The sequence below is a fragment of the Pectinophora gossypiella genome, chromosome 29 (genome assembly GCF_024362695.1).
Source record: "Pectinophora gossypiella chromosome 29, ilPecGoss1.1, whole genome shotgun sequence".
Taxonomy (NCBI): Eukaryota; Metazoa; Arthropoda; class Insecta; order Lepidoptera; family Gelechiidae; genus Pectinophora; species Pectinophora gossypiella.
In genome coordinates this window covers 1,779,030-1,800,820 of record NC_065432.1, presented here as the reverse complement: position 1 = coordinate 1,800,820, position 21,791 = coordinate 1,779,030, and the positions used below count along the sequence as shown (strand labels likewise).

The 21,791-nt window shown below is 41.0% G+C and overlaps 3 protein-coding genes across 3 annotated transcripts in view; 2 read left to right on the top strand and 1 right to left on the bottom strand.

Moving 5' to 3' along the window:
* Nucleotides 1-5,272, top strand: part of LOC126379468 (zinc finger protein 70-like) — a 102,448-nt gene extending 97,176 nt beyond the window's left edge. Inside the window, exon 12 of the transcript XR_007568342.1 lies at nt 4,978-5,272. The gene's annotated coding sequence lies outside the window, so the exon portion shown is untranslated. The remainder of the gene's footprint in view (nt 1-4,977) is intronic.
* The window catches only part of LOC126379463 (actin depolymerising venom protein gelsolin 1-like), a 39,221-nt gene that overhangs the window by 16,152 nt on the left and 1,278 nt on the right, over nt 1-21,791 (bottom strand). The window contains exons 2-4 of the mRNA XM_050028221.1: nt 20,656-20,764; nt 5,687-5,767; nt 2,930-3,004 (exon numbers count right to left, since the gene is read on the bottom strand). Coding sequence (XP_049884178.1) covers nt 2,930-3,004; nt 5,687-5,767; nt 20,656-20,763 — 264 coding nt within the window. The 5' untranslated portion in view covers nt 20,764. The remainder of the gene's footprint in view (nt 1-2,929; nt 3,005-5,686; nt 5,768-20,655; nt 20,765-21,791) is intronic.
* Nucleotides 15,032-21,791, top strand: part of LOC126379543 (gelsolin-like) — a 29,338-nt gene continuing 22,578 nt past the window's right edge. Inside the window, exon 1 of the mRNA XM_050028336.1 lies at nt 15,032-15,185. The gene's annotated coding sequence lies outside the window, so the exon portion shown is untranslated. The remainder of the gene's footprint in view (nt 15,186-21,791) is intronic.

Sequence of the window (21,791 nt, the reverse complement as noted above, 5' to 3'; positions counted from 1 at the left end):
CCCCACGCGGCCGAGCACGTGCCTACTCCAGTTTTTAAAAACCCGGCGCACGCTAGCGGAGCGACCAGTCGTGTTCGGTATTTTCAACTGTGCACAAAGTGTTGACGAAACTCTGCCCGTTTGTGGAAATACGTACCCCCTTCTGCGAATAGTGATTCCTTTGTCTGTGTGGTGAAATGTTTTATTAATTCGGTGTGTTTTATTTTGATTAATACAATAAATAGATATCCATTACTTATACGTGCTTTAATTTCAGTTAATTTATTACAATTGGAAGTGCAGGGTGGTCCCGTTTTGGCTGATTTTGGCGCCCCCCTAATACGGCGCCCGGTGCGATCGCACCGTTCGCACCGCCCTGGGGCCGCCACTGAGAATTAAGCTGACAGCACCCGTGAACGGGTTACATAACAGCGAACCGCCTATTTTATTCGTCTGGGTTTTATTTCATTTGAAAATTAACACTTTCGGCTGAGCAACGTCATTATACGTCAAAATAAAAACACCCAAATTGACGCAACGTATATTCCCGTCAAAGAAAAATATGATTTTATTCCCACTACGTGATAGCGCGCTGACAGCCGATACTAAATTCTATTAGCTACGTCATTGCGCCACAACACATCAGATTCCCAAATCTCTAGCGCCGCGCTGCATTCGTTTTTACCGTCATTTTATAGAGGTCACTCACACATACACATTTATTACGCATACAATCACAACGTTGATGGACGTCATCCTGTAAGCTCTACGCCATTGTAGACGTCTTATGTGTCAATTTTAGGTGATAGGAGCCGTACAACTTTACGTGATATCGTAATAAGCGGATACTTCATCAACAGATGTATTGGGGACTCGTCCTGGGTCCCCGCTGCGTGCAGGGGTGGAAGTCTGCTCAGCGTCTCGCGTGTCACCGCCGCTTGCAGATATCGAGGGTCCCTCATAAATGGCTACGTTACCACTTTCAGCAGCAACAGACTTTTTGACAACTGTTACATCACCTCTGTACCTGCTATATTGCTCGCTCCTGCGGAGGGCCACTCGACGCTTCCTGCGTCGCTGCAACTTGTAGATATTGTGGATAATTCTTCGTCATCGTCCTGCATCGCCACCACTCTTGTATCGACCCGACATCTCTTGTATCGCCACTGTTTGCTGATATATAGAGGATAATTCAGCACCTCGTCAATCTCGAAGTTATTCAAGAGATGCTGAAGTGAATGGGAGGCGGCTGGCGGGACGCGGAACGGTTCCTCCAGTGGGAACGTTGCCCGTCTCGTGGCCGTTCTCGAAACGTATAATCAAGCGACAGACAACGACCGGGACGTCGAACATCGTCCTCAGTTACGGGTGCTCGGTAAGAAGTCTACAACGTGTGGGGGAAACATTTAATTGAATTTGAATACGTTATAACAGAAATAGACCGATCAAATTCAAATTGAGCACCTGTAGAAACATTATCAAAATACAATGTTGGTACTATATCTAATGTGGTTTTTCTCAATCACATGTAGCTCGAGGCGGTGTTTAGCGCCTTGGTCCTCGTTGCCTGCTGGTTTGTATGTCGCGGGAGTGGCTTCGAAATGGCCGATGTTCTTATGAACTGTTTAGGTTCTTACTGAATATAATGTTCTGCGTTTTTCCTGGTGAGAGCCTTCAGCGCTTCCCATTTGTCCGGCCAAGTAGTTAATGCCATCTGCGGCAAATCTACAATAAGTCACGTCAAAAAAAAAGTGTTCTGCGTCTTGCTGGCTGCCTCTCGTTTGCTTGAACACTGTTCAGAGCTCTGGAATGACTGCAAAATTGTCGAGATGCTAGACTATTATCTATATCTGCAGATGTTGACAACGCAGAGGGTCCTGGGTTGTCCTCTGTATCAGCAAGCGATGGTCAGGCAGGAGATGCTGAATTAGTCTCTATATCTGCAGCAACGCAGAATGTATTGGATAGTCCGCAGTGTATGCAGGTTGCGCTGACGCAGCAGGTGTTGGGTGGTTTTCTGCAGGCGCCAACAATCCAGAAGGCAGAGGGTGGTCCACGGCAGGTTCAGGTTAAGTGTTAACTCTGCAGTTAACACTTAACCTGAACGTGCCTATTTCTACCTTAGGAACCTTTCTATTTTTGCAGGCGGCGGTGTCGGGCGGGATGTTGAGTGGACTCCCACTCCATCACTGTATGCAGCGGTGGTCCGCGATGACCTTCTATTATATCTGTTGATGAAGTACCCGCGGCGTCATCCTCACCTGGACTATGATTTGACGTGCTCTTTTGTCGTTTTGGACGGAAATTCGTAATTATGCTGATAGAGTTGCATTATATCTCTGAGAAGTAGACCCATCCGATACACGTATATTGAAAAAGTCGACTTATTCTCTTGTTGCAAATAATATTTTTACTTACTCAGTGATCAAAATATAACTTTTTTTATTGATTTTTATAATAAATATTTAGAAAAGCGTCTATTGACGGCGACGTTTATAAACGTTGTCAAAATAATAAATAATGATTTTTGAGTATTGCGTGACAGAACGTATTCAAACGTCCGCGTCATTAGATGTTGTTAGTTAAACTGTAAACATTATGTTACCCGCATGTGACGCAACTTCTATAAACGATGACGTTGTTAGACGTTGTTCCTTTTACTAATGATCGTAGTATAACGGTTATGATAGAACGCTTATATACGACGACGTTTAGTAACGTTTGTGTCATATTTCACATTATTCTTGATTATCACAAAATCAGAACGTCCTTCAGCGTCTCCTAATTTTGTATGGAAAATTAATGTGTCATAATACATTTTTTTAAATAGCCGTCCGGTCAGCCGAAAGTGTTAACAGTTAATCACCCGTCCCTTTCCTTTCGAATAAGAAAATGACGGATATAACTCAAATTGAAATTAGGTGGTGTCTGCAGGAATCGAGGCCAATACCTTTAGAACAATGTAGGAATCGCCTTTATAGAATTTTCCGAAGTCCTTCTGTGCCACTGGGACGGGCTCGAAATTCTGTAAAAGAGAAAAATAATGATTAGTAAGTACATCTCATGTAGAAGCGTGCAGTCATTAGGGCGACGTACCAAAAGGCATTATAATTGCGTAGAATAGAGAATACTCAATCACGGAATAAAAGAAAGTTGGAAAGGCCCTAACGCGCATTTTGTATGAAAACCTCTGCCGGTCACCCCCCTCTCTTTTGCTACTACCCCTGCAAACAGATAACTAAGATAACTCTACGTTCTGCTAATCCTGTCGCGTCGCTGTTTGGTCGTGGACTGCTTACTTTTATATTCGCAGCTAACCATCATATCTGATGGCCGTTCCACTATCCGCCACCTGTGGACCCCGTAGATGGCCTACAGCTCAGCCTACTACACTATCTTATCTTAATTACTCTGTGGTATGAAAAGGCGAGTAAATCGCGCCTTCTGAACAATATCTCATGGTGGTATTAATAAACGAATCTCAGCTGAGCCTGCCCTCAAGATCATGCTCAAGTCTCTGTTTTTATATGAGAACTGTCACATTGACATGATCTTGAGGGCAGTTTCGAAGCTGAGATTGGTTTATTAATACCACTCTTAGACTACGCCCTGAGCCGAGTTTCGCGCCCAACTGGGCACAATAATGAATACAAATCGAAGAAAGAAGAAAGAAAGACAGAAAAAGTATTTATTCGGCATACTACTTAGGTATTGAAATTACTTAATAATTATTATACATAATGCAGAAACGGCTTCAGCTCAGCAAATGTCACGGCCTAGCTGAAGCTAGACTATGACGCTGATTTTCAGCTGCAGCCGATTGGGGAATCAAAAAACAGTGAAACAAAAAGAACTGGGCTCTAAGGTCTAAGCACATAATTACGTACCTAAACCGTAATGTAAACTATTTGAGGGAAAATAAAACAATAAGAAAAATAAATAAATAAGTACAGAATACTTGCTAAAGAGACTAAACCTGACTATAAACTCGAGTAATAACCAGCGTTGCCAGACGTCCCGATTTTGGCGGGACGTCGCGATTTTTAAATCAAAATTTAATGTCCCGCGCGGGACAGGCTCAGTCCCGCTTTTCGGGAATAACTCGACCGTGCGTGCAGCGTACTGAGAAAGTGCGGGCGGATGGCACAGACAAGTGTGGACTGGCCGCCTGGCCGGGGGTAGGGTAAATCTGATTAAAAATATCATATTTTTATTAATATACATTTTCTATGGATATTTTTGCCATATCTATTGTCACGTAAACATAATTTGAACTCAAATTAAAAGATAAATATTGAAAAACTTTTTATTATATACGTTTTGTTTACTATGTCCCGCTTTCGACGAAAGAATCCCGCTTTTTTCACTCAAAAAATATTCAAAATCCCGACTTGGCAAAAAAATCTGGCAACGCTGAATGACATATCAGTGTTTCCTCGTATAAAATATCTTGAAACCAACTTCAGTGGGGAGAATGAAAACACAGATTATCACCACTTTGTATAATTCAATCAACACTAAATGAATCAATACAAAATGAATATTATCACATAATCTAGATCTGTTCACATGCTCATTGACGGAGGTCCAGAGAGTAGCGTTTGAACTACTATGTCGCAAGTAAGATTGTTTGTGATTGATTTTTGTCGTTGTGATTGTTTTTGATGTTGTTCTTTCTTTCTAATATCGCTCTGATAATCGCATTAGGTTAAGTGAAACCTGTAATGATGATGTTTTTAGCTAATAGTAATAAATAAATAAATAATAAACAAACACTTTTTCACAACCTTCTCGGACCGTTCCGTAAAACCGACTGACTCTCCGAGCCACCGACCTAACGCAAGTAAACCCCCTCTTTTCCTAAGACAGTGTTGCTAGTGAAATAAAACTTGTTTTACTCAAATATCAATAAAATGGTGCTAATTCCTGTAAATACCATCTAATTTTATTTTAAGTTATATCTGTCTTTTTTTTATCCGCCGAAAAGGAAAGGGACAGGTAATCGACAAGCATAAAATTTATGGAACACACGTAAATTTTAAGCACAAATCTAAACCAACCGTCTAAAAATTTTACATCCGTCAATAACCCGACACAGTTAAGAAGACAGCACGTCAAACGGATTGCATACCAGCGACGTACCTTTTGATTCGCCCGGGTTATTCATTCATTTACTCATTCTTCCTAAAATTAAGAGCTGTGAATCATCCGTCCCTTTCCTTTTCGACGGATATGAAAATAACGGATATAACTTAAAATATAATTAGGCGGTGTCTGCAGGAATCGGGGCCATTATTGTGATAAATTTAATTAAACCTAACAATCGGAAGGTAATAAACATAACACTACGTATAAACATCGCTACCACGGATATGGGTGTCACGTCTATTTTCATAATACTTACATGCTTTTAGATCTCATCTTTCCTTTGAATATATACATACGCTTGTCTCAGTGCAGTGACACAGCTTTCATCACATTACAAAGTTGGCTGTCGACCAAAAATACAATTCAAACGAATTATTTTCGTATTAAACTTGTCTCTGAGCTATCTATTTATCATATCATCACTCTTCTTTAGCATTATTAAAAAAAAACTTTACCTGTTTTTTTTTTTACTTATTGTAGATTTGCCGCAGATGGAATTAACTACTGCCGGACAAATGGGGAGCGTTGAAGGCTCTCACCCGGCTGTTTATGTGCTTACCTCAATCCTCCACACTTCAATGCCAGCCTGCCTACCCGCATTGGCGAAGGCGGGATGTGTCATCGCTTTCTGTCTGGCATCCTGGAACAAACAGACGTACCAATATTAAACAGCCTCCGTGGTCTAGTGGTTAGAGCGTTAGGCTCACGATCTGGAGGTCCGGGTTCGATTCCCGATGGGGACATTGTCGAGATCACTTTTTGAGACTGTCCTTTGAAGGACTTTTCAAGCTTGAATCACCTGATTGTCCGAAAAAGTAAGATGATTCCGTGCTTTGGAGGGCACGTTAAGCCGTTGGTCCCGTCTATTAGCCGTAAAAACAACTCCACTAACCCGCAGCGGAGCAGCGTGGTGGAGTATGCTCCATACTCCCTCCGGTTGATTGAGGGGAGGCCTGTGCCCAGCAGTGGGACGTATATAGGCTGTTTATGTGTATATGTGAATTATAATTAATCATCCGAAATTAATCGAGCCGTCGTAGCTGGTAGAACGCTTGCCTCTCACTTTGAGGTTCTAATCCAGCACAGGCCTAAACCAATAATTGTCGAATTTGCTTTCGATTTAATGTTTGGATCATAAATGATTATCACGTGCTCAGGAGAAGGAAAACATAGTGAAGAAACCCACATTCCCGAAAAATGCATTTTCGGAGGCATGTGACCTAACCTGTTGGGCTGATTTTCCCTTCGCGGTTTGAGAGGTCAGACAGGCAGTCGCTTCTGTAAAAAACCGGACCTGTCAAATCTTCAGGTTAGGTAAGCGGACCCTGTGGAAAACGGGATAATGCTAGGGGGATGAGACTCCTGCAAACAAATAACTAAGATAGTTCTACTGCTTCTCAAGTTCCATAGCTACTTTACCGGTAATGTACTTTTATTTTACGTGATGATAGGCTGCAATTTTATCATTAAGTACTTTTTTTGGCGTGACTCATTGTAGATTTGCCGCAGATGGTATTAACTACTTGGCCGGACAAATGGGGAGCGCTGAGGGCTCTCACCCGGTACAACATTTAAGACAACAGGCCTGAGGGTGCCCAGTTGGGCGCGATCCTCGGCTCAGGGCATCGTCAGAGAGGAAGAATATTTGAAAGAATTAATCGACCCTAGTGGGTCGATAGCGATAGCGCTGAATGAGGGAAATCGTCGACCACGCCGGTGTCGGTATCGGGGTCCTGAAGTGTTTGGTGCCGCGAGCTGATTGACCGCCTCTATGGCTAGAGTAATCGGGTCGTCGGGATCGTATATTACGAGTACGTCCTTCGGACACCGATACTTTTCAGTACCCACCAAAACAATCCCCACCCATCTCCACCCAAGTCCACCCATTTCCACCGATCTCCTCACCATTATCGTACAATTCCCTCATAGGTCACGCTGACCTTAGTACAACGATCGATGTCGTATCGCCGGCCAGAGGTTGGTAACCCTTGGTATAAATATAAAACTAAAAAATATTCCAAAATAATCTTCTTCTATCGTGTGGGTTGTGAGGTGGAGTACCAACCCCATCAACCCTGGTGACAGGGTTACTATTGAACCGCCAAAGGCCTACGTACATCAGTAAGTAGTAGCTGGGACCAACAGCTTAACGTGCCTTCCGAAGCACGGATCATCTTACATTCGGATAATCAGGTGATTAGCCAGTAATGTCCTAACCAAACTAGGGACTGCAAAGTAATTTTTGTGATATGTCCCCACCGGGAATCGAACCCAGGACCTCCGGATCGTGAGCCCAACGCTCAACCAATGGACCACGGAGGTTGGTGCCTTATTTGTTCGAATGACTACTTCATTCACTCACTTCCATTCATTCTTCGTAAGTATCTAAACTTTACGGCAAAAACGGTAACAGCTGGTTGATCATAAACCTCGTAGACTTTTTATTAAATTTAGGCGTGTCAAAATCATCTACATAAATATTTTTTTTATTTAAACGACCAAACTGCCAGAATTGTACTTTTAGCTAAACTAAAATAAAATTAAGTAGGTTTTTTTTAAGATAAATTACACACAAGGGATTGTTATCTGCAAGAGGGCAGCAGTAACTGACAGTACTATTCAGAGGCGGAGGACAGGAGTCCTAGTACGGCTTTGTAATAGATTACTCTGGGCGCTATCCCACTCGCGTCAGACAGAGTACTGTCTGTATTTGTCCCTAAAAATAGCATGGAGAATGCTACACCGACAAGAGCGTGGCTCTTGAATTAGTGATGATGAAGATAAGTTTAGGTTTACAATGGTGTCTGCAGGAATCGGCACCATTACTTACCTAAATATTATAAAATTAAAAAAAATATATATAAAATTAAGTAATTAGAGGCTTTTTGGCGGGAACGGGACAGTTGCTTTCTTCATTGAATAATCTAAATAATTAATATAGTCGTGTTTTGTTGTTAATGATCGCATTAAGTTATACGGAAGACATTCGTGAGTGTTATTATATCGGGGTATTCAATAAACAAAATGTATCTGCCTATTTTCGCTTCGTGCCAAGAAGCCGCTTCATAGCTCGAAAGTTTATGCGGACTTTTGAGTTAATTCGTTTGGGGTTCGGAGTAGAAGTCTACTCCGAGGGTGGGGGCTTAGGTTTCATCATCATCACCTTTTATCATTTCATTAATCATCAAGAAAAAAATACGTAGGACATGGCTGTATGGGCATAGTTCCCTTTGCCTTACCCATCGGGGAAAACAACAAAATCCTGAAAACCACGCTATATCAGTTTTATTATATTATCTGATGATGCAAACATGAAATCAACTCATGATCCCAAATTCAATGGTTACGTATCTGTCAATAAGTCAAGTTAAAAGCCGCCCATGCAACAACGCGTTGAAAGATTTATCGAGTTCATGTTTATAATCTGGGAGCTTTGTGAAATGTTTACAAACTCTGGTATGATGTCATAGTGGGATGGTCTGGAAATAGATCGCTGTGTTGCTCGCCGTAGCACTTTGGATGATTAATAAATTGGTTTTTCAATTGATCTTTCGATAAACAAACAGGCATAGACAAGCCTTACTTACTTGTTATTTATCTGTTTCCCTCTGGTTGTACAAGTTATATCTATTTATCTATGGTTATGGCTTTTTGGCGGGAACGGGAACGGGACGGTTGCTTTCTTCATTGAATAATCTTAATAATTAATACGAACTGGTGTTTTGTGGTTAACGATCGCATTAAGTTAGTCGGAAGACATTCGTGATAGTGTTATTATATCGGAATATTCAATAAAACATAGTGTACCTATCTATTTTCGCTTCGTGCCAACAAGCCGCTTTATAACTCAAAAGTTTATGCGGACTTTTGAGTTAATTCGTTTGGGGTTCGGAGTAGGAATCTGCTCCGAGGGTGGGGGCTTAGGTTTCACCATTCATCGTCATCATCTTTCATCATTTCATTCATTTCAAGGGAAAGGGAACTATGCCCATACAGAAGGCTGTATGTGTGTGGGAAAACCAAAACAAAAAAATAATCTCTTTGGATTATATCCGAAATAAGCTCTTTTTAATTATTTTATTTTATTATTTATTATTATATAATCTCTTTTGTCTATTCAGTAGGTAACATAGTTTAGTTACACTTTGAATCGTCAATTTTTACATAACGAACGTCTCATCCACCTAAAACTACTGCAGCTTCACAACCTGTATAGCCGGGGAAAAGAAGCTGCAAGAAAAAATACACTTTCGAATACAGTCCAATTCGACACCAGAAGCAATATAAAACATACCTAGATAATAATTTAAAGTCTAACTGCTCCATTAAAATGTCTATGTTCAACAAATAAACAGTAAATCTAATTCTGAGCTCAGATCCGTCAATCTAGATGTTATTTGCCAAACATGAAAGCTTTGATGGTGGATCTCAACTGCGCTCAAAATAACTTTGCGTTTGTTGTAACGTTTGACATAATTTACTAAATAAGCGCCATTTTGAAAAATCACATTCGGATTTTTGTATTTTTATTAGTAAAACACGACTTTCGTGCCTCACCCGGCAGGGTCCACATAATACCAACGGCGTGGTTCGGTCACGAGCATTAATATGTATACACTTTGGTACCATGTCACATTAACTTTTTTGACAAATTGATCTGTAAGTCTCACTAAATGTCAAATATGTTAGTGCGACAGAGTCCTAAAGTGGGTACATTATATTGCTCATGACTGTTCACGCCGCGACTTGTGCTGAGTGAGGCCCTTTTATCTCAGGACGTCCACCACCTTATGATCATTCTAATGAACATCCTCTATGCTTTTTGTACTTAATTGTTTTGTGAAAATTTTGTAAGTGATGTTATTGTCTTGTCTTTGTGTGTGGCGTCCTTTTATAATAAACCAAACCTCGCAATACGAGTATTAGGCTAGCGCATGTTTCAATCTAACTTAAAATTGGTAGTGTCAAAATCATAACTAAGTAATAATGAAAATTTATTCGGTAAGTAGTATCCTAGGTCAAAGATATATTAAGAAACTCTCAATAAAATACTAAATAAAGACAGACCTAAAACCGCCTCTCGGAAAATTCATCAACATTTTTGTGCTTTGTTTAAATTATTTTCAGTTTCATACTTTGCCACGGAAAAATCAACTTGATATCAACTCAGAACTGGGTAGTTTCCTAGGTTAAAGATATATTAAGAAATTCTCATTAAAATACTAAATAAAGACAGATCTAAAACTGACGAAAAACAGTTTCATATTTATGAATTTTAATTAAGAAAAACGTAATTTTCAATAATAGAATTTACGACCTTGGAATGTTGGAGATACCAATTTAATGGTAACACTTACGTCATCAAAGGGCTAGCAATGGCGGCTTGTCATAGGATTGAGCATACCGTTTTGATATACCGTGGGTATACCTACCATCAGAGCCAGCAAGGCCATGTCACACATTGAACAGGATACACGGTAGATTATCCTCATACAGTTGTATGGGACATACTTACCTAATAGTCTACCATTTATGGTCAGTCACATCTCTAGCGCGAGCAATTAAACGCGTCTCAATGTTTGGATCTTGTAATTTAATATAATATCCTTAATAAATAATATTTTTCTCTTAAAAGTAGCATGGAGAACGCGCATCTGCGTGCGTGACGTCTGACGTCATATAAGAGTAAAGTATGACCGAGGGGGTGAGGTAAACCTAGCTCAGCCGCTGGTGGGGAGCGGAGAGTTGCCGTTCTATACGTAGTATTATTTATTCTGTGGTATGGGGCGTTGCTTTGTGCAGTGTTATTCTTTATAAACCATTTTTATAAAACCTGTAAATATCTGGTTTTATGTAGTGCGGCGTAATTTATTCAGTTTTATTACTTTTTGATAGGGATGTTCGACTTTCATCGATGTTGAGCTGGAAAATATCGATGCTTTGTCAACTATGTTCTGAGTTCGATATATTGTCGATATCTTTCCTTCCCCTTCGGTTGCTTGAGGGGAGGCCTGTGCCCGTATGGGACGTATGCAGGGTGTTAGTGACATCGTAACGAAAACTTTGAGGGATGATTCAGACCATGATTCTCAGTTGATATCAAGTGGAATTTTCTGTCGCAAAAGTATGGAACTGAAAATAATTAAAAAAAAACTCTACTTTTCACTATTGTATTTTCTCTCTCTCTATTTAAGAGCTGCGCTCTTGTCGGTGGAGTAATCGCCATTCCTTTCTTCTTCCCGCCAAAACCTTCACCTCCCGATACGACATGACCTGCACCTTCTCTTTTATTTGTTTCATAAATGTTATCCTAGGTCTACCCCTTCCTCTCTTCCCTTCAATTTTTCCTTCTATAATGTTTGTTATAAATGAATCGTGTCGTATCAGGTGGCCAATCATATTTCCTCTTCGGTTCTCTATAGTCTTCAATATGGTTCTCCTTTCTTCAACTCTTACCAGCTCTTTTTCATTTGACACCATTCCAGTCCAGCTTATACCCTCCATCCTTCGCTAACACCACATCTCAAACGCTTCCAATCTCTCTCTGTCTCTCTGTGTCATAGTCCACGTTTCACGTTTCGTTTTATTGTATTTTATGTTGTCAATAAACATTGTTTACTTAATTAATAGAACAAACGCTTTTATTTGCTACCGAAAATATCGATGTTTTTTGACATATCGATGATTTTCCATCGAACATCTCTACTTTTGGGTTGGCAACCACTGATTTACTGTGGTAGATATTTTTGCATTGGAATTACGGGTAACTAGCTTCGATATATCACTGTTTTTATTAAAAGTAAACGTCAGAGTGTAGGTAGGTACTTACGTTGAATATATTTGGGAATGAATGATTGAGTTTTAAGAAAACAAGTCAAATACCACACACATAATTTGACAAGAAAACAGAACGTAATAATAACACAACATAGCATCACGCCTGCATCCCTGAAGGGGTAGGCAGCAGCAGTATTCATCCACTCCTTGCCAGCGGTTTGCCAAAGGCCCCTGACATGACTCATGTAACAACTACGTACTTACATCAGTAAGTAGTAACCGGGAGAACGGCTTAACGTGCCTTCCGAAGCACGTTTGTCCCCACCGGGATTCGAACCCAGGGCCTCCAGATCGTGAGCTCAACGCTCAACTACTGGACCACGAAGGCCGTGATTAATGTTGTGACGTCACAATATTTATTCTATTCAGTGCACTCGTTTTGACATTAATAAAAATATTTTCGTAGGGGTCATCCAGAATAGACTTCAGTGTTCACACAACGACCGTGACGTGGGGTAATTTCTAAATTCTCTGTCCCGTTTTTTTGTTTTGTCTAGAAATACACTATCTGTACATACATACATAAACTCACGCCTATTTCCCACCGGGGTAAGCAGAGACTATAGAATTCCATTTGCTTCGATCCTGACACACTTTTCTTGCTTCCTCCACATTCATCAACCCACACTACACACCTACCCACACTATCTGTAACCGTGGGTAAAAAGCCGGTTAAGTGCGAGTCGAACTCGCGCACCGAGGCGAGGGTTCGGAGGGCATTAACTGACTTTGCCTTTGAAAAACTGTTACCTCCATACTATATAGTATAAGGAATAATACTACGCATAGAACGGCGACTCTCCGCTCCCCGCCAGCGTCTCAGCTAGGTTTACCTCACCTCGATCATACTTTAGTCTTGAATCGTGATGGCTGTGCGCGAATAATTGTTTTATTTTTATTTTTTATTACTTTAGTTTATATGTTAAGCCGTTGGTCCCGGCTATTAGCCGTGAAAACACCTCCACCAACCCGCAGTGGAGCAGCGTGGTGGAGTATGCTCCATACCCCCTCCGGTTGATTGAGGGGAGGCCTGTGCCCAGCAGTGGGACGTATATAGGCTTTTTATGTTTATGTATGTTATATGTGGTGTATTGAGGAGCTCGGTGGCGCAGCGGTAAACGCGCTCGGTCTGCGATTGTTGAAGTTAAGCAACTTTCGCAAAGGTCGGTCATAGGATGGGTGACCACAAAAAAAAAAGTTTTCATCTCGAGCTCCTCCGTGCTTCGGAAGGCACGTTGGTCCCGGCTGCATTAGCAGTCGTTAATAACCACCAATCCGCACTGGGCCCGCGTGGTGGTTTAAGGCCCGATCTCCCTATCCATCCATAGGGAAGGCCCGTGCCCCAGCAGTGGGGACGTTAATGGGCTGGTGATGATGATGTTATATGTTCGAATTTTGAAATTGGACGCCGACGGTCTTTCGTCTGATTCCAATGTTTGATCTCACAGTAATTAACACACACATGTGTTAATAGTAACAGTAATTGACCGCGCAAGCGCGCCAGCGTGGCGCCTATAAATGCTTATTTTTCATGGTGATTGTTCATCAAACCATGCTAATAATATGCAATAAAATTGAACCTAGGCTAAACTCAATCATTGAAATTCAGTAGGTGACATATTTTTTTTATTTTTTTGTCGTGACTTATTGTAGATTTGCCGCAGATGGCATTAACTACTTGGCCGGACAAATGGGGAGCGCTGAAGGCTCTCACCCGGTACAACGTTTAAGACAACAGGCCTGAGGGTGCCCAGTTGGGGTCAAACCTCGGCTCAGGGCGTCGTCTGAGAGGAAAAATATTTGGAAGAATTAATCGACCCTAGCGGGTCGATAGCGATAAGCGCTGATTGAGGGAAATCGTCGACCACGCCGGCGGGGTCGGCATCAGTAGGTAACATAGTTACATTATGAATCGTCAATTTACATTACGAATGTCTCAAGTATACAATACAATACAATACAATACAAATACACTTTATTGCACCAAACTAAAAATAAATAATTACAAAAAGTCTCTTAATTAAGTACATGGCAAGTATCATCCGCCTAAATTACTGCAGTTTCTTACAACTTGTATAGCCGGGGAAAAGAAGCTGCAAGAAAAACCTCGGCACAGGGCCCTAGACATTCTTAAAAAAAACATAAAATATTGTTATTAAATATACAGTAATTTGGCTGCCTAATATCAGTTCCCAGACAGTTTATCCCATGCATTCATATCTTCTAAATAGTCTCTATCGATAATCTTCATCAAGTATTATGTGTGTACAGTCATGAAGCAATATAATGTACCCACTTTAGGACTCTGTCGCACTAGCATATTTGACATTTAGTGAGACTTACAGTTCAATTTGTCAAAAAAGTTAATGTGACATGGTACCAAAGTGTAAAATATTAATGCTCGTGACCGTACGAGTATCGATGTAATAGTTTCACAATGCATTATATTTATCTACGCACTTGTAATCGAGTGTAGCGGCGAATAGTTTTTTTTGTTCTGCCCACTCGAATTGAAATTACGGACAGGATTTTTTATCTATTTATTATACTTTTATGTTGCTGATTCCTGTATAAAGATTCTATCTATCTATCTATACACCATCTAATATTATTCTAGGTTATATCCGTCATTTTCTTATCGAATAATTTTGAATAATTATGTACCCCAGCAAAGATAAAATAGGTAAATTATCATGTTAAAATTGAACAACGCCATCTATCGTGTGTTTGGGGTACGTCGATTGGAGAGTCCCTCAATGAATCCCTTCATTGATTCCACTATAATCTCCCTCAATCAGCGCTTATCGCTATCGACCTACTAGGGTCGATTCATTCTTTCAAATATATGTTTCCTCTTACACGACGCCCTGAGCCGAGGTTCGCGCCCAAATGGGCACCCTCAGGCCTGTTGTCTTAAACGTTGTACCGAGTGAGAGCCTTCAGTGCCCCCCATTTGTCCGGCCAAGAACTTAATGCCAATAAGTAACGTCAAAACAAAAATTCATCGCACAGCATAGGCCGCGTCCTAGATTCACCCCTAATGTCCTTGCCAAAAACATATAATTATAAGTAAACCGCGTAGCGCGTCAAAACATTATTTTTATGAACGTAACTTCAGTAACTCACGAACTGTCGTATCAGATAGACGTATCCAAACAAAGGTGTTTGTTTAGTGATAATTTAGTTTGACTAGTGTTGTTTTAGTGCATTTAAAGAGACAGGTAAGTGTGTTTTTTCATCATCATCGTCATCAGCCCATTAACGTCCCTACTGCTGGGGCACGGGCCTTCCCTATGGATGGATAGGGAGATCGGGCCTTAAACCATCACGCGGGCCCAGTGCGGATTGGTGGTTATTAACGACTGCTAATGCAGCCGGGACCAACGGCTTAACGTGCTTCCGAAGTGTGTTTTTTAATTTGAAAGAAATAAAGGAACTATTTATTATTAATTATAAGTCTCCTTCTTCTTATCGTGTGGGTTGTGAGGTGGAATACCAGCCTCATCAACCCTGGTATCAGGGTTATTATTGAGCCGCCAAAGGCCCCTGACATGGCTCATGTAACGATTACTCACTTACATCAGTAAATAGTAACCGGGACCAACGGCTTAACGTGCCTTCGGAAGCACAGATCATCTTACTTTCGGACAATCAGGCGATCAGCCTGTAATGTCGTAAACAAACTAAGGATCAGAAAGTGATTTTTGTAATATCTCCCCACCGGGATTCGAACCCGGGGCTTCGAGATCGTGAGCCCAACGCTCAACCACTGGACCACGGAGGCCGTTATTATTATTATTTTTTAATTGTTTTTTTTTATATTGTTTTATTCTCTGCTCTGGCAGCGAATGAAAAACATGGAAAAAGTTCAGCTGCATGTCTTCGAGGGCATGTCGTGAAATCCGACAGTGGGATTTCGTCGTAGGGAGAGATTTCTTTAAGTTATTGTAGATTGGCCTCAAACTACTTGGCCGGACAAATGGGGAGCGCTAAGGGGTCTCATACGGTGGGCTGACCACGTTTAAGCCTGTAACTATACTATTAATATCGTGTTTACATTGAATTCGTGTTTTTTACTCACGGGAAATCTATTTGTCACGCGATGTTTTCGGATGTTTTTGTAGTGGTTGAAAATGGCTATGCTACTTAGTCATGCACATAAAACAACTAGAGATATGCTGAATATTCGTTTGGAAATTATTCGATATTCATAACATAACATAAACAGCCTATATACGTCCCACTGATGGGCACAGGTCTCCCCTCAATCAACCGGAGGGGGTATGGAGCATACTCCACCACGCTGCTCCAATGCGGGTTGGTGGAGGTGCTTTTACGGCTAATAGCCGGGACTCATCTTACTTTTTCGGACAATCAGGTGATTCAAGCCTGAAAAGTCCTTACCAAACAAAGGACAGTCTCACAAAGTGATTTCGACAATGTCCCCATCGGGAATCGAACCCAGACCTCCAGATCGTGAGCCTAACGCTCTAACAACAAACTCATATTCATAAGCTCAAGATTATGTCCCAATTGGGGTAGTCAGAGGTACATCCACCGCAAGATGAACTAGTACCCTCACGCCTCACCGAGCTCTCTGTTAGACCAACGTGATAGGTGAGCCGTATCGCCGTCTATAATGGTCGAGCCAACTGTGTTAGTGAAAACTGCACTTGAGATAAATTAATCTTCTTCTTATTTACTTAGACGGTAAACAAAGTAAAAATAATTAAAATGTAAATTGAGTGTATTATATGTATATTTAATAAATTTACCAATAAATGAAGTGAAATTATACTTTGTAATTAGATATCTTCTTTTATCATCTTCAGATCAGTGATTTATCATGAGCCAGGGACGACCTGTGTGGTCCAGTGGTTAAGCGTTGGGCTCACGATCCGGACGTCCCGGGTTCGAGTTCCGGTGGGGACGTACCAAAAAACTTTGTAATCCCTAGTTTGATTAGGACATTACAGGTTGATCACCTGATTGTCGGAAAGTAATATGATCCGTGCTTCGGAAGGCACGTTAAGCCGTTGGTCCCAGTTATTACTTACTGATGTAAGTACGTATTCGTTACATGAGTCATGTCAGGGGCCTATGACGGCTCAGTAATAACCCTGACACCAGGGTTGATGGAGTTGGTAATCCACCTCACAATCCACACGATAGAAGAAGACATCATCATCAATCAACACTTTCATACATCCCACATGTATGTATGTATAATTAGGGAAAACAGATAGGAAGACAGCGTTACGGCTAAGCAAACACCATTTGGTTCATTTAACTGCGGTATTACAGTTTTCCCAGAATTGTGGGTATATTTTCGTCTCTGGCAACATTTATGTCTACCGGCGTGTGACCAAGCTGCAGTGGACCAAAGCCGCACAGACTAACTTCGATATAGACGCTGTACTCCTTTTCTTCCATAGTATATGTAGTAGTTTAAGTAGTGATATTTATTTATTATAACAATTATAATTATGTGTATTATTATTATGTAGTTTATGTAGTCGAAAGTGTATTTATTTTTATATGCACAAGTATTCCCATGCTGCACTATCCCGCTATATTACTTAATATTCAATATCTCCTATACTTAAAGGTTGCCTGGAAGAAATTGCTACTTAGCAATAAGGCCGCCTATTGTACTAATTCTTTTTCTCTTTTGTTTTGTATTTTGTTTTTTCCTGTTTGTGCAATAAAGTATTTGTTATGTTATGTACTCACACAATTTGACGGCCTCTGTGGTCCGAATCCCGGTGGGGACGAAAACACTAAGTCACTATGTGATCTAAAGTTTGATTGATTTGATTTGTAAATTACAAGTGAAAATTATTACAAAAGATCTTATTCTAATGTAAACTATCATTTATGTAAACGTTATACTAGTTAATTAACCTTTCTAAACTTATAACATCTAAAGTTTGGTTAGGATATTACATGCTGATCACCCTTGCTTACAGGCTGATTGTCCGAAAACCAGTTGATCCGTGCTTCGGAGGGCACGTTAGGCAGTTGGTCCAGCTACTATTTAATTAAGTAGGTAGTCTTTATAAAAAAATGCATGACTTCGATAATGATAGTCAACAGTCATAAATCGTCTGAAACAGACGTATAAAGATTTTTTTTTGACGTGACTTATTGTAGATTTGCTGCAGATGACATTAACTACTTGGCCGTATAAAGACTATGAATACTTTTAATGCTGAATCTGCGACTAAGTACCTACCCACAATTGGGTCGTGTAATAGGTTCAAGATAAATTATGAAATTCTGATTACTAAATAAAGACAGATCTAAAATTAACGAAAAACATTTTCTTTTACTAACTTATTTATGAATTTTAAATCAAGAAAAACGTAATAATAAGTCCGAAATATTATCACGTTATTCTTTGACGTCACATAGTACTTTTTCCAACAAATTCCATAGTAACTTCGTGTTTTGACCTTTAGTAAAGTGGACCCCGATACCGACCCCGCCGGCGTGGTCGACGATTTCCCTCAATCAGCGCTTATCGCTATCGACCCACTAGGGTCGATTAATTCTTTCAAATATTTTTCCTCTCAGACGACGCCCTGAGCCGAGGTTCGCGTCCAACTGGGCACCCTCAGGCCTGTTGTCTTAAACGTTGTACCGGGTGAGACCCTTCAGCGCTCCCCATTTGTCCGGCTAAGTAGTTAATGCCATCTGCGGCAAATCTACAATAAGTCACGTCAAAAAAAAAAGTTTACTTAGTAAAAAGTAACCGATATGACTAGTTGGAAACTAGTGTATTCACCGATGTTTTTGTCATGTGTATTATCCAATAGGTGTTACTATTCAATAGGTTTTTAACGGTGTATTTTTGTGACAGCCTCTGTGGTCTAGTGGTAAAAGCGTTAGGCTCACGATCTGGAGATCCGGGTTCGATTCCTGATGGGGACATTATCGAAATCACTTTGTGAGATTGTCCTTTGTTTGGTAAGGACTTTTCAGGCTTGAATCACCTGATTGTCCGAAAACGTAAGATGATTCCGCGCTTCGGAGGGCACGTTAAGCCGTTGGTCCCGGTTATTAGCCGTAAAAACACCTCCACCAACCCGCATTGGATCAGCGTGGTGGAGTATGCTCCATACCCCCTCCGGTTGATTGAGGGGAGGCCTGTGCCCAGCAGTGGGACGAATATAGGCTGTTTATGTTATGTATGTTATTTTTGCGACATTTTCCTGGCGTCTACACATGTCACGATCTGGGGGGCATGAGTAATGTCTATTCTATTCTGTGAAACGGCAACAGACAGTACTTAGTGTTCTAATCCCAAGGTCAGTGCCTCAGATAGTTGAGACATCTTGTTTCGTTCTTGTTAATTGACAGTTCAAAGTAACTATTCTATTTACACACAACCATAGAATAAGGAATAACACTACGTATAGAAAGGCAACTCTCCGCTCCCCACCAGCGGCTGAGCTAGGTTTACCTCACCCCCACCGTAGTCTATGGTTAAAGCGTTAGGCTCACGATCGTTGCAGGCTTGGATCATGAATGTCCGAAAAAGTAAGATGAATGATGTGTTTGTTGTTGGTTTGATCGAAGATTGATGTTTTTTTTTTGTAAATTTGTGTGCAATAAAATGTTTTTTATTATTATTATTATGATTCCGTGCTTCGGAGGGCATGTTGAGCCGTTGGTCCCGGCTATTAGCCGTATAAACGCCTCAACCCCGCAGTGGCAGTGGAACACATCTTCTAACAATTTTACATTGGTCAATAGCCCGACAGAATTAAGTTGGCAACACACGTGAAACAATCAAAACGTGAAAAATTTGATTCGCCCGGGTTATCATTCATTCGTCAATAATATTAACAGCTGTCAATCCTCCGTCCCTTTCCTTTTCGGCAGATAAGAAAATGACAGGTATAACTTAAAATAAAATTAGGAGGTGTCTGCAGGAATCGGGGCCATTTTAGCATTTTATTTTTGATATTTTATTTTGGTTTGTTTTTATGCGGTGGCGTACCTCGCGAGCTCTGGTTACATAAAAAAAAATTTAATAAAGTGAGTTTTGTTACCTGTGGAATTGAATAGAACGCATTCGGTCGATTCTTTTTTTAAATTAAATTTGCCGTTTACAATTGCTAGGCCTAGCTATGTTTAATTAAGTCCCATGTCATAGGGGGCGAACCTATTGCCATTCATCATCACCAGCCCATTAACGTCCCCACTGCTGGGGCACGGGCCTTCCCTATGGATGGATAGGGAGATCGGGCCCAACCACCACGCGGGCCCAGTGCGGATTGGTGGTTATTAACGACTGCTAATGCAGCCGGGACCAACGACTTAACGTGCCTTCCGAAGCACGGAGGAGCTCGAGATGAAAACTTTTTTTTTCTGTGGTCACCCATCCTATGACCGGCCTTTGCGAAAGCCGCTTAACTTCAACAATCGCAGACCGAGCGCATTTACCGCTGCGCCACCGAGCTCCTATTGCCATTAATCGGGCATAAATCCTGGAAAACACTTGATATAAATTATAGATAGATAGATAAAATACTATAGATTATCTACTTATGATCCAAACATGAATTCATGCTCGTACCTAAAGCCGAATTTGAAGAGATTTTTACAAAGTAAGATAATTATTAAACGTGCCTTCTAAAGCACGGATTATCTTATTATACGGCTAAATCAAAATTATGTAATTACCTTATCAGTCAAGGATGTGATGTGCGCAGTGACAGCGGGAGCGCGCGTGGCTGTACGCGCATATGCGCACGCGACGAGCGCGAACGCGCATAACAGAAGCAACTTCATTCTGTAAACATAATAAATATTATATTGTAGACAGATAGATAAAAATCTTTAATATTTAGGTTTAAGTTACATAACTACTTAATTTAGTAAAAAAAAACAGCCTATATACGTCCCACTGCTGGGCACAGGCCTCCCCTCAAACAACGTATGGAGCATACTCCACCACGCTGCTCCAATGCGGATTGGTGGAGGTGTTTTTAAACGTATACATAAGGATATAGGGACAGAAAGAGCGACTTTGTTTTATACTATGTAGTGATGTATGACCATAACGCTGAGTAATTTATGGACTCTAATAATTAGCTATGATAAGTAACTGACTCACTTGGTAACAAACTACACTACATACTAAGTGTTGAGTAAGAAATAATTGCCTTTGGTTTTGATACATACAGAGTCATCATCATCATCAGCCCATTAACCGTCCCCACTGGGGCGCGGGCCTTCCCTATGGATTGATAGGGAGATCGGGCCTTAAACCATCACGCGGGTCCAGTGCGGATTGGTGGTTATTAACGACTGCTAATGCAGCCGGGACCAACGGCTTAACGTGCCTTCCGAAGCACGGATGATCTCGAGATGAAAACTTTTTTTTTGTGGTCACTCATCCTATGACCGGCCTTTGTGAAAGTTAACTTCAACAATCGCAGACCGAGCGCGTTTACCGCTGCGCCACCGAGCTCCTCCATATATCTAAGGTATATAAAAGTATATATACATATAACGGCATTTTAGGTCATGGACGGCACGCTGCTTCACGATTTTTTTTATTTTTTTTAACGTGACTTATTGTAGATTTGCCGCAGATGGCATTAACTACTTGGCCGGACAAATGGGGAGCGCTGAAGGCTCTCACCCGGTACAACTTTAAGACAACAGGCCTGAGGGTGCCCAGTTGGGCGCGAATCTCGGCTCAGGGCGTCGTCTGAGAGGAAAAATATTTGAAAGAATTAATCGACCCTAGCGGGTCGATAGCGATAAGCACTGAATGAGGGAAATCGTCGACCACGCCGGCGGGGTCGGTATCG